Genomic DNA, 12,969 nt, shown 5'->3' on the forward strand with positions numbered 1-12,969 from the left:
GTCTTTACAGGAATATGAGGTAGAAAAGCGTTGATGGATGTAACCTGCTTTTTTTTTTTTTTTTAGTATAGAGCTTTATTCATACTCCACCGCTTTATTAGACACTGATTTATCACTGAAAATCACTACTAATCATTTTTTTTATCTAGGATAAAACTGGTTCATATATATTTTACCTCATTTCCATTTCTGGCGCAATGCACGACTCGCGAGTCACCTGCGAGTGACGTACTTTCGTTTGGGAGGAGTATAGCGCTGACGTATGTGGCTTGAACAACCACATTCATTTACACCTGTCCAGTTTCATCTGAAATGCATCCCAGACCTCCTCCTGAAGTGGTTTGAACGATCGGATTTATATCCGTCTCGAAAAAGTTTCGGAGGGCATTTACACCTGGTCTTTTTACCATCGGATAGCTATCGGATCACAGAAAACGAATGAAGTAAAAAAACCCTTAATGATAGCCATAACTATGTACTACTTATGGTTGTCACCTGAGGTCAAGTTTGTTTATAGACACTGTCAAGAACATCACGGTTTTCAATCAGACCCAGACAGATAAAACAAAACCGAAGGAGGGTGCACTTCATATATATGTCCCATCACTCATATCCAGAACGGACTAGATTCCGATATAGTAACAGCTGTTCCGTTGTTCTTGCAGGTAGCCGAGCGTCTGTTCGTGAAAGGAGGCCACATCAAAGACGCCATCGACATGTACGCTGAAGCAGGCAGATGGGAGCAGGCACACAAGGCAAGAGCCTGAGTTAGACTGAGAGAATCGAACCTTTTCACACACGTGGGGAATATATAGAAATTGCACTATCGTGTATTAAACGTAAAAGCTTTTCTCTTTCTGCCTGTTTTTTTTTTTAAACTCCAGCTTGCTGTGAAGTGCATGACTCCGAGCGAAGTGTCCGCGCTCTACATCAGTCGAGCCGTCGAGCTGGAGAAGGAGGGGAAGTTTAAGGAAGCTGAAAGGTACATCGGATATAAATAGAGTGTGGTTAACATCAGAGACCTGAATATTATACAACTAACTCCAGTGGTCTAATCCGAACGGACAAGAGTGACGATATTTAGTATTAAAGCAAAGGTACAATATAGTGTAATTCTAGCAATAGCTCATTACACTGACATCGTCACAAAAACAAAAACATGATCTACAACAGCATTCTACTGCAGTTACGAGGAGAAAACTTCAGCCATAGTGCGATTAAAGCCGTAGGGCCGTGATCGCTTCAAGTTTTTTTTGTTCATTACGTTTGTGTTTCTTCCATTATGTTCTTCTCTTCATCAGGCTGTTTTGTACTGTTGGCGAGCCTGATATGGCCATCACCATGTACAAAATGAAAAAGCTCTATGACGACATGATCCGTCTGGTCGCCAAACACCACAAAGACCTGCTCCAGGAGACTCACATTCACTTAGCCAAAGTAAGACGGCTCATCGAAGAATCTTTTAGAAGCGAAATATCAAATGTTGGTACATGTCCTAGCTTCTTTCCAAACGTGGTCCTGCTTTTCAGGAGCTGGAGGTTGAGGAAAGATTCCAGGAGGCGGAGTATCACTACATTCAAGGCCAGGATTGGAAAGCAGCAGTCAACATGTACGGAACAAACGAGATGTGGGAGGAAGCGTACAGGGTGTGTGCTTTTATTGGTCTATTGTATCATACAAGGGGTGTAAAACTAAACTCACAAACTTTTGTTTAATTAATCAGAGAGAGATCCACAATAATGCTAAAGCCAGACTTTAGTCTCAAGCTGTCACTGATATGTAGAAATGTGGTAGCTCATTGGTTAAGGAGTTGGGCTACTGATCGGAAAGTCATGGGTTTGAACCCCAAGTCCACCAAGCTGCCACTGCTGGGCCCCTGAGAAAGGCCCTTAACCCTCAGTTGCTCAGTGTAAGTCACTCTGGAGGGTGTCTGCTAAATGCCGTAAATGTAAATGTAATTATATATTCCTGTCAGTCGGTGTAGGCTGTAGGAATACTGGGAAGTCCATAATTCTTTTTTTATTTTTTTATTTTATGGTGTTTTCTTAAGATCATCTTCCTGAACCAATGCACAAAGTTTGACTTTGATGAAGGACTGACACAATAGGAAAGTCACAATAGTGTCAGCAAGTCTCATTATCCTAATCAGTGTCCTTTACAAACCTGGAATGTCCAGGAGAGAAGATGGAGACTGCAGAGAGTATTTAGGCCTAGTCTGGTTTTCCTCATGCACACACTGTTATACTTCGAGCAGGGTTTGTTTGTTTGTTTGTTTATTTATTTATTTATTTATTGGACATATCAGTGACGAAGCCGTCACCTCGTCATCGCCAAACCCTGAATTCTATCTGGAAAGTAATCCATGTGAACACTGACCTGCCAGTACAAAACAAAACAGTGGGACTGTGAAGGATCAGTTAGTGTTAATTTGTGTAGTATGTTTTTATTCCTCTCATAGCACCGATATTTGCCAACCATTGCAGCTTTTTGATTTATTAATAAACTACAGGCTATGTTTTTTTTAAAACTATTATTATATTACTATTATTTGTTTATTTATTTGTTTGTTTGTTTATTTTTACATTTATTGGTAGGGAACATCCATGAAATAGGATAGTTCATGTTACCCTTGATGACCTGATAAATCCTGTATCATCCAGCTCTGTACCCCGAGTTACTGGTGTATTTCTCACTCTGGGGGATGTGCGTGTGTCGGTATCGTCTACAAAACGAGGAATAACGATCGCATCATTTCGGGTTCATATTTCCGTGCGTACTTCAGGTGTCAAAGAGCCATGGGACAGCCAGCGCCCACAAGCAAGTGGTGTACATGTGGGCCAAGAATCTGGGAGGAGAGACAGCTGTAAAACTTCTCAACAAGTTCAGCTTGCTGGAGGACGCCATCGATTTCGCGGCTGAAAACCGGTAAGGAGCCGCCGTACATCTCTCTAAATCACGTTAGAAAACGCTTAGCCATTACTCATCTGCGTACGGACACCAGAACCTGGGCACTAATGTGTACCATGTAATCTTTATTACAAGGTAAGACAAGATGAGCTTTAGTGACAAGTTGTATCGTCCCAGCTGTACAACAGCAGTTCATGCATCTAAAACCTTTAACATTCTCTGGAACAGTTTCAGACAGGACATTTATTCTAACATCATAATGTTCATTTCACAACCTGTAAATCTTTTCTCCCAGTTCATTTGACTTCGCCTTTGAGCTGGCGCGATTATCCCTGAAACAGAAGATCCCAGAAATCCACCTGAAGAACGCCATGTTTCTGGAAGACGAGGTACCGTAGCGTTTCCTTTTCTACTTTTTTTTTCTTTCTTTCAGTCATATTCATATAAAACCTGGATTAATAGTAGTTTCCTTTTCAAGGGTAAATTCAGTGAAGCTGAGACGGAGTTCATCAAAGCAGGAAGGCCGAAAGAGGCCGTGCTGATGTAAGTTACCTTTCCAGGCTTCAGTCATCTCGTGTGGGTCAGCTTTGTGCTCGAGTCTTCAGCGGTGAACATTTGGCGACTTCGGCAGGGAGGAATTAGTGTTAAGTCTGTAATAAAGTCAGAAATGATGCTGAGCTGTTAGTTCCTCAGGAGCTCTTGGTCACACAATTGACATTACATTGACATTATTTACTGTCCGGTGTCACCTAAATGAGGACGAGGTTCACTTCTGAGTCTGGTTGCTCTCGAGGTTCAGGGAGTTTTTCCTCACCACCGTCACCTCAGTCTATCGTTAAAAGCACAATACAAATAAATGAAATTGGACTGAATACAAGATTTAATACCAAAAGATGTGTTAGAGGAAATCAATAAGTGAAACCAGAACCTTTTCCATTTAAAGTTTGACAATTCAGAAGAAGAGTGACATACTGTTTTGATGTCATGAAATCAGACTTTTATCAGACTATTATTATTCAGAGCTGGTGAAGACAAAAACCTCTGTATAAAAAGGAGTCTGAGGCCATCAATTACAGACATTTGGCTTGTGTACTATTTAGAAAACGTGAATGTTTAGCTATTAATAAACATGATGTATGCAGGTACCTACATATACAAGACTGGGGCGCGGCGCAGCGCGTGGCTGAGGCTCACGACCCGGACAGCGTGGCGGACGTGTTTGTGGACCAGGCCAAGTGCTGCCTCGAGGAAAAAGACTTCCAGAAAGCAGAAGCACTTCTACTCCGTGCACAGAAGCCTGAGCTCGCCATCAAATATTACAGAGTAAATCTCGTCCTTAATACCCCATGAATTTTGGTATTTATGAAGGGAAGCTTCAGACACTGAAGACGACTCGGATTAACCCTCTGTGCTTTTACAGTAGTGACCCTGTGTTTCTTAAAAAAAAAAAAAAAAAAAAAGGTTGCTTAGTATTCTTCAGAAAATACATAAAAATACCCATATCAAATAAGTAGGGATGCATTGTTACTGGTTACTACTGGGTTCTCTGGTTTCATCCAACTGTCCAAAAACCTGCAGGAAGGCAGGCTGACTCTGCTGTATTAACTCTAATGAGATATACAGTGTTTTTCTGTTTTAAATAAAGCTCCACAGCCTCTTCACACGTTTGAGCTCAGAACCTGCTACACAGACACATATCGAAGATCTTACTGTGTTGCTTATAAAGCAAAACTTCCTGCTCTGGTTACTATTCTAAACTGAAGACCGCTTTTTTTTAAAATTATCTATCTATCTATCTATCTATCTATCTATCTATCTATCTATCTATCTATCTATCTATCTATCTATCTATCTATCTATCTATCTATCTATCTATCTATCTATCTATCTATCTATCTATCTATCTATCTATCTATCTATCTATCTATCTATCTATCTATCTATCTATCTATCTTTTTTGTGTGTGTCTTCATTTCAGGAAGCCGAGATGTGGAGCGACGCTATGCGCATCTGTAAGGAGTACATACCCAATAAGCTGAGCGTTCTGCAAGAGGAGTACGAAAAAGAGATCGCAAAAAGTGGCAGCAGGTATTAAAACAAATAAATAAATAAAAATGTTTTCTTCACGTTTACTTTTTTTTTTAAGCACTCGAGGTGCATTTGTTAAACTTAGATTTTTAAGCTGATGTTGCAGAATAAACAGCAGTCTATTCTGTACGGAAGATCAATATTTGTATGCAATAAGCTCACATATTCAGTATTGTGTAGCGATGCAGAAACCAGAGCGGATTCTATCCCGTTCTAAACAGTTCCCGTTCTTTTTAATCTTTTGTCGCATTAATGCCCCTTTCCACATTCACATCATGTTTATAAGGTTTAAATCCAGAGCAAGAAGATTTCTAGTGATTGATGTGATCTGGATCAGCAGATTCTATATAGTTTAAGTGAAGTTTAAGTGATGTGACATACAGCTAAATATGGTGACCCATACTCCAGAATTTGTTCTCTGCATTTAACCCATCCAAAATGCACACACACAGCAGTGAACACACACACACCATGAACACACACCCGGAGCAGTGGGCAGCTATTTATGCTGTGGTGCCCGGGGAGCAGTTGGGGGGGTTCGGTGCCTTGCTCAAGGGCACCTCAGTCGTGGTATTGCTGGCCCGAGACTCGAACCCACAACCTTAGGGCGACATCCCCTTCTATATGATATGTGATTATGTGATAGATAGAAAATAAAGTTTGTTTTCTGCTGCAGATACGTTCTGTAAATGTATCTGTCTGTGTTTGTGTGTGTGTGTGTGTGTTTAGGGGTGTAGAGGGTGTTATCGAGCAGGCTCGGGAGTGGGAGCAGAGCGGTGAATATGCTCGGGCAGTGGACTGTTACTTGAAGGTGAACGATCCGTCCAACGTGTCCCTTCTCATCACGTGTTGGATGAAGGTAACGTGCCTTTGTACATCTGATCATCACTACAGTGTCTTCTTGTATTCTTCTTCTTCATTCTGCTTTAAGCTTTTATCAGAATAATCACCCGATACGCCGGGGTAGATCGCTTCATAGACACACCGTTAACTGGGCCATGTCTTTTTATTGAGCAGTAAGCAAAGCGTACATAAAAGCTCAGATTTTAAAGAGAAATGGCTTCATTTAATTCTTCACTCTAGAAGAAGTCGTCCCACGATGCTAGCAAGAACACACAGACTTATAGTGTAATAATAACAACTTAGTTGCATAAGTTTGCACACACCTTGTTAAAGCAGTGTTTGATTTGATTGCACTCCTCAGTCTTTTTAGGTAGGAGTCTGTCAGCATGACTCGATGGGAATATTTTCCCTCTCTTTGTGTCAAACTTTTATTTCCCGCTGAAATGTTTTCGGTTGATTTTCCACTTTACTCTTAATTTTACATTAGTAGGTTGGAAGCAGCTGTGAAATGATTTATTTCGCTTTCATTAACCTGCCTTATTAGACTTTTTATATCCATCGTACAGATAACCGCTTGTTCTGCGCACGTGAACATTTCTCTGTTTTCTTCTATTGATCTCTTTTAGGCAGCAGAATTGGCCATCAAGTTTTTAACACGCGAGAAGGCTGTGGGTGTTGTTCAGACTGTTGGGCCACGTTTGGTGCAGCAAAGAAAGTACACTCCGGTATGTAGGTCACATACACACACACACCCACACACACACACACACACACACACACACACCAGAGGTATAATTACAAAACAAAATGGGCTTCTTTTCACCCAGGCTGCTGAACTGTACCTCAACTTGGACCTCATTAAGGAAGCCGTAGATGTGTTCATGGAGGCGGAAGAGTGGAACAAAGCCAAGAGGATAGCCAAAGAGTTGGACGCAAGGTGAGACCTGGGTACATTCGTTTCCTTGACAGCACAATGCGGCACATAGGCAGCAAGTGTCAGGGTCACACCCCATAGCAGAGAATAATCACTTCTCAGTGTTTATGTTGTGGCTTGAAGATCTGCTACTTAGCCAACGCGCGGAGGAATGAATTCAGCTCTAAATGTCAAATCAGATATTGGCCCAGCTAATAGGACGGAATCTGACGAAGTCATTTTTTCTGAAGTTAATGTGGATTGAGACTGTATTTAACTGTGTCTTTAGGCTGGAGGGATATGTTGACCAGTGTTACAAAGAACACCTGAAAAACAAAGGCAAGGTGGACTTGGTAAGTAAGCACAACGAACAGATGAACAGATACAAGCACCACGACCACCACAAACTCTGTCCTTCTGTGAATGTATTCTTAAATGAAAAAAATGAATTAGTTTTTAATAGGTGCATGGAGTTGTATTACTTGTCACTCTGTAAAGATTTCTATAGTATGTGAGTCAAATTGAGCCAAGACTACTAACTTAACACCGAAGATAGTTAAAGGTGTCGTTCATTCTGAGCTCTTTTCTGTCACTAGCTGGTCGGAGTAGACGTCATGGCTGCGTTAGACGTGTATGCAGAGAGAGGCCAGTGGGAGAAGTGCATCGATATCGCTTCTAAACAGGTACGATAAAGCTGGGCGAATACCGTCATCATCTCCCAGTGAATCAACTGATGTAATGATCCTCTGCGTGTTATGGATATTGTTGGTCAAAAGCTTTATGTTCACCTCTCTCTCTCTCTGTGTCTTTTACACTTTGCTTGTCCTAACAGAATTTTAAGGTCCTGCATAAATACTGTGCTCTCTACGCCACCCACCTGATCAAAGAAGGCAAGGCAGAGAAAGTGCTTGACCTGTACGTACAGCACGGCATGCCAGCCAGTCCAGAGGTACGCTCAGGCTGTGATGACGCCACAAGGTGTTAGTAATAATGCTAATAAGCCAAAGGCTTTGTGTGAACATCTTGGAGTGTGTAGCACATAGATAGTTAACTTTCACCTGTACAACAGAGAGTTCTGATCCGCTAATCAGCTGGCGTTCACAAACACCGATATTTAGAGTGTGTATCGCTCCACTCGTCTGTCTCGTCTCACTACATACAGTACTGTCACTTCACTTACTAACCCTGGGTGTTGCCATAGCGACATGGCGAAATGCTTTCTCTAAATATGGCTTCTTTGAGAGATATTTCCTTTGACGGGGCAAAATAATATTTTCAGTATTAAGTTTCTTGTTTACAGAGCTGTTGTGTAGAAGCAGTGTCGCACTCGCACCCATGCCGTTGTACAGCCGTGATTACCCACAGCCAGATGTTCAGTATAACAGTGCTCATGCTTGAATTTTTAATCGTTTATACTGTATTTATCAAAGCTTCAATCACTCTCTAGTTATTGTTATGAGCTGTACACAGGTCATTACACTCGAATTGTTTCTCAAACGTCTGCCTGCTCTGTTATTGCAGAACTTTAACATCTACAAGCGCATGTTCTTAGAGCTGATGAACCTCCAGGACAGGAATGACGCCAAAGCTTATCGGATGTGGGCTAACCTCAGAGATGTTTTACACTTACTGGTGAGTTACATGGGGCGACTTTAGATGAACTTGTTAGTAAATATGACAGAATGGGAGTTGAAGAGTGATTCCTGCGCTAAATGCTGGCCACTAGGAGATACTAAATTGTACAATGTTTATGCTTCAGAAAGTCAATAAGTAGGAATAACATCATCATGTTTCCACTCAGAGAAAGTAAGTCAATGGAAGCAGATAATATCTTGAAATAATTAGTTAGTAATTCACAATACGGAGTTATAACAAGTTATTACATTCTAATAAGAAGGTACTAAGTGGCAATAATGTCTTTTGATAATGAGATGCTAAGTCAAAACAAGGAAAATGTGCACCTCGTGGTTCTTTTGTCTTCCGAAAATGTATTTTCTTGCTTGTTTTATCGTTTATTTAAGTGTGAGAACGTGACCAAGTCTTCAGAAGCCAACTCTCCAGCCCATGAAGTCTTCGAGCAGATGCTTGTGGTCGCTCACTATTACGCAACCCGCTCAGCAGCGCAAGGCATCGAGCAGCTGGTGCGTGTTTACCATCCACTCAGTACATACGTTTACTATTTGAAATGAAGTGTTACAATTGTATTACTATAGAATTATGTAATAGTAAAGGATGTGGTAGATTAGCGGTTAAGGCATCGGAATACCAATCAGAAGGTTGTGAGATCGAATCCCAGGTTCACCAAGTTGGCCCCTTGAGCAAGGCCTTTATAATACATACTTTATAAATGTAATTAAACAGCATGTCCTGGGACAGTGGAGTAAATAGTGCAAGAGAGTTAATAGGTTTAGGTCTCTTTGTCTTTCTGTCTCTGATTGTCTCTGTCTGTTTCTATCTGTCTGTCTGTCTGAGTTAGAGGTCAATGCTGTCTCATAACCCTGTCACATCTTTTTCTTTGTTCGAATTCAGAGTACTGTGGCGGCCAAATTATCCATCTCACTGCTGCGGCACACAGAGCTTATCCCAGCAGACAAGGCTTTTTATGAGGCCGGCTGGGCAACAAAGGTGAGTTCATCAGAAGTCCTGCAGTGAATACGAGACAGAAAGTCTGAAAACATACATGTGAACTTGTACACGTGAAATACATGTACAAGTTCATGTACATGTATATAAACTGTTTTCTAATTTCTATGTAAAGCACTTTGAATGACCTCTGTGTATGAAATGTGCTATACAAATAAACTTGCCTTGCCTTGCCTTGCCTACATATATATATTTGAGAGTCTCATCTGTTCCAATGTGTCACTTTCTACAGTCTGTTGGCTCTGAGAACATGGCTTTCATTTTCCTCAACCACTTCCTGGATTTGGCAGATGTAAGTCAGAGATTTATATACGTATTTATTTTTCAAAACTTTTAACCCAGGTCAGACTGTAGCATCCAATAGTGTGAGTAGTGTGTTCACAAATGAAAGACCAAGAAGAAATGCTCTTCAAGAACCTGGATGATTTACATATTCGAGTGTGGAACGCTAGACACTTCGTTCACCGGGTATTGCTATGATGTGTGAATTAGTTTTAAACATTGAAAAAATATTAAATAAATCTAGCGTCGTCACGTGACCTGCATTTGAAGACATTGACATTGAATTGGGAACGGCTTCTACGCCCCTTTAGTAAAAAGCGATGACCCTTCTAACGTGTATAGAATTACAGTGATGTGTGCCTGTGCTTTGCTCTATGTGACGATAGCATTATATGATTATTTTTTTAGTCCAGAAGGTTATGAATGTGAGATCCACTTGAACAGAACAGCTTGTTTTCTAGAGTATTGAAGAAGGAACGCTGGATGCTTTAGACCACTCAGACTTTCAGGACACAGACATTCCCTTTGAGGTCTCTCTTCCATCAAAGCTCCATGTCACGGTAAGGATTTCCCCCTCATTTGAACACAGACCTGAATCTTACTGTATCTCAGGAGCCTTCGTACACACAGCCATGCCGTGTAAGTGGGTGGTAACTTTGTATATGTATGTGTGTGTGTGTGTGTGTGTGTGTCAGGTGGAGAAGAGGGAAGAGATCAGGGACTGGCTTCTGACTGTTTCGATGGAGCAGCGGTTAGATCCGGTTCTACCCAAAGATGAGAGAGGCACGTACGAGGCCTCGCTGCTCGCCACTAAAACCGGCATCCGCTCGTTTCCCTGTGTAATTACAGGTGGGCTCAAATTTATTCTCTCTTTATTCTCTCTCTGTATTACTCTCTGTCTGTCTAGCTCTGTCTCTTTCTTTCTCTCTACCTTTCTCTCAGTCTGTCTGTCACTCTATCTCTGTCTCTCTCTCGCTCTCTCTCTCTCGCTCTCTCTCTCTCATCCGCTGTCTAGTCACTTTCATCATATTCAGTTTGTCAAGAAAATGTTCTATTTTTATTAAGTTTTTATTTTATTAAGAACACCTACACACATCACACAGTTATCTACATTCATGTCCAACATCTTGTAGGGAGAAAACATGAATTCAGCACACGATTGTTAGTCCCAGTTGTCTGTTTTAAATATTTTAGAAGCTGCTGATCTGCAACACACAGCAGTCTGTGATGAAAGTGAAAGTGAAAGTGAAGTCACCCAGACTCAGAATTTGTTCTCTGCATTTGACCCATCCAAAGTGCACACAGCAGTGAACACACACACACTGTGAACACACACCCGGAGCAGTGGGCAGCCATTTAAGCTGCGGCGCTCGGGGAGCAGTTGGGGGGTTCGGTGCCTTGCTCAAGGGCACCTGTCCCTGCTGGCCTGAGACTCGAACCCACAACCTTAGGATTAGGGGTCAGACTCTCTAACCATTAGGCCACGACTTGCAAAAAAGCATCTCAGAACACACAACCCTTGAAACATCAGAGTTTACTGCATGTGCTATTCAGTATTTTAGGACATGCATGTGGACCTGTACATGTGTGCTGCTGTTAGAGGTATTTTAATTCTTTCTAGTCAAATCTCATCATTTCGATGGTCCACAGGTTACCCAGTTCTCCGTGACAAAATTGAGTTCAAAAGACCAGGGATGGCAGCTAACAAGGACGACTGGAATAAATTCCTTATGGCTACCAAGGTAAAATAATTTATTCCCATAAATAAAAGAAATATATATAAATAATTTATATTCACAAATATAAAGGTTATATAATTGATCGAACGTGTAAAGCTCTTAGTTAAACATTTTTTGCATTTCGTCCCATAGACCACTCACAGTCCCGAGTGCCAGGACGTCCTGAACTTTATATCGCGCTGGTGTGGTGGTCTTCCATCTGCTGGATTCACCTTTCATTAAGGGAAAGGTTTGTGCTTCTTAATCTTTTTTTATTTTTAGTTCTTATTTTTATTCTTTTTGTAAGGGAAACATGCAAAGTAAGAAATTTATTGTATTTACATGTACATTTGCATCATTTGGCAGACGCTGTCAAGTCTCTGTCATTTGAATACCATGAACCTAAATCACTGTTCAAAGTGTTTTTTTTTTTGTTTTTTTTAAATACATATACAACAAACAGGGAAGAAAGTGCTAGTTGAAGTATTTCACGAATTAGTAGGTCTTCGACTGTCATTTGAAAATAGCCAGCTGTCCAAACCCCTAGATCATCGTATGGTCCAAACCATTGTGCTTTCACTGTGCACATGACAATAAACCTCTTGAATCTTACAGAAGATTCTGTAACTGTAACTTCCTTTCTTTTTTGTTTTGTTTTTTGAACCATAAGTTATTTTAGAAATCAGAATTTTATTGAGAATTGTTTAAGTGTAGGTCTGTACACATGACTGATAATACCCTATAAATACACAAAGACATAATATATATTATAAGCCATATATTTGCTGTATGTAATAATTATATAATTATTATTATTTGTCAGCTTCATAAAATCATGCATGAGTTTCAGATATTGATTGCATCAAAAATATGACCATAGTGACTTTTCAGGGTTGGAGGAGCTGCTCTAAAGAATTGTGCGACGTCCAGTGTGCGGTTACTCAAATCACCTCTTGTTACAGTTGTGAAGAGCAGAAAAAGGAATTCAGAGGGATTCAGATTCCAGTACTAGAACCTGATGCGCTCTCATGCTGCTGTAACCCATTTGCAACAAAGTTCAACATGTGCTGAAAAAAGCTGAGATGCTCCTCGTGTTTGTATAGAGTGGATATTTGAGTTACTTTATATGTCCTGTCAGCTCGAAAGGGGAGTGCTCTAACAACCGCTACACCAAGTCACTAGACCACATCCCCGTATTCTGATGTCTGATGCGAATATTAACTGAAGCACTTAATCTGTATCTGCATGAATTTATACACATGACCGGCTGACTACATGAATGAACATGGGTACACGTGTTCCTATTTAAGTGGCATTAAGAAAGACACAAATGTAATAAAATACTATCTTTTGATATATACGTTGTTGTGTATTTCACTTCTTGTTATTTGAGGCCTGTGGAAGGAGTGATCTAATTTTAATTAATAAAGAAAAGAAATTACGAAGAAAAAAAAGTGACTATTTGTGAACTGAGTAAAACACAAACAAGGTAAAGTTTTATGACGTCAGCTATGGTAAAATGATGTAGAGCTAACAGCATGTATCGCGATCTGACAAGACTTTAATACAAAGCTA

At 40.6% G+C, this 12,969-nt stretch overlaps 1 protein-coding gene across 3 annotated transcripts in view; it reads left to right on the forward strand.

Annotated features, from left to right (window-relative positions):
* Window positions 1–12,750, forward strand: part of ift172 (intraflagellar transport 172) — a 23,579-nt gene extending 10,829 nt beyond the window's left edge. The window contains exons 25-49 of one of the 3 annotated variants that reach the window (XM_047818804.1): window positions 1–19; window positions 666–755; window positions 885–982; window positions 1,302–1,437; window positions 1,530–1,646; window positions 2,783–2,925; window positions 3,203–3,296; window positions 3,386–3,450; window positions 4,050–4,230; window positions 4,886–4,995; window positions 5,725–5,854; window positions 6,465–6,563; window positions 6,666–6,775; window positions 7,041–7,104; window positions 7,348–7,434; window positions 7,584–7,700; window positions 8,273–8,383; window positions 8,773–8,892; window positions 9,281–9,376; window positions 9,627–9,686; window positions 10,138–10,236; window positions 10,372–10,525; window positions 11,327–11,418; window positions 11,548–11,644; window positions 12,275–12,750. The exon at window positions 1–19 is cut by the window's left edge and continues 126 nt beyond it. In XM_047818804.1, coding sequence (XP_047674760.1) covers window positions 1–19; window positions 666–755; window positions 885–982; window positions 1,302–1,437; window positions 1,530–1,646; window positions 2,783–2,925; window positions 3,203–3,296; window positions 3,386–3,450; window positions 4,050–4,230; window positions 4,886–4,995; window positions 5,725–5,854; window positions 6,465–6,563; window positions 6,666–6,775; window positions 7,041–7,104; window positions 7,348–7,434; window positions 7,584–7,700; window positions 8,273–8,383; window positions 8,773–8,892; window positions 9,281–9,376; window positions 9,627–9,686; window positions 10,138–10,236; window positions 10,372–10,525; window positions 11,327–11,418; window positions 11,548–11,637 — 2,482 coding nt within the window. In that variant the 3' untranslated portion in view covers window positions 11,638–11,644; window positions 12,275–12,750. The remainder of the gene's footprint in view (window positions 20–665; window positions 756–884; window positions 983–1,301; window positions 1,438–1,529; window positions 1,647–2,782; window positions 2,926–3,202; window positions 3,297–3,385; window positions 3,451–4,049; window positions 4,231–4,885; window positions 4,996–5,724; window positions 5,855–6,464; window positions 6,564–6,665; window positions 6,776–7,040; window positions 7,105–7,347; window positions 7,435–7,583; window positions 7,701–8,272; window positions 8,384–8,772; window positions 8,893–9,280; window positions 9,377–9,626; window positions 9,687–10,137; window positions 10,237–10,371; window positions 10,526–11,326; window positions 11,419–11,547; window positions 11,645–12,274) is intronic. The other 2 variants (XM_027147602.2, XM_027147603.2) reach the window with 2 other exon arrangements.
* Window positions 12,751–12,969: the final 219 nt, after the last annotated feature.

This window comes from Tachysurus fulvidraco, chromosome 9 (assembly GCF_022655615.1).
Source record: "Tachysurus fulvidraco isolate hzauxx_2018 chromosome 9, HZAU_PFXX_2.0, whole genome shotgun sequence".
NCBI lineage: Eukaryota > Metazoa > Chordata > Actinopteri > Siluriformes > Bagridae > Tachysurus > Tachysurus fulvidraco.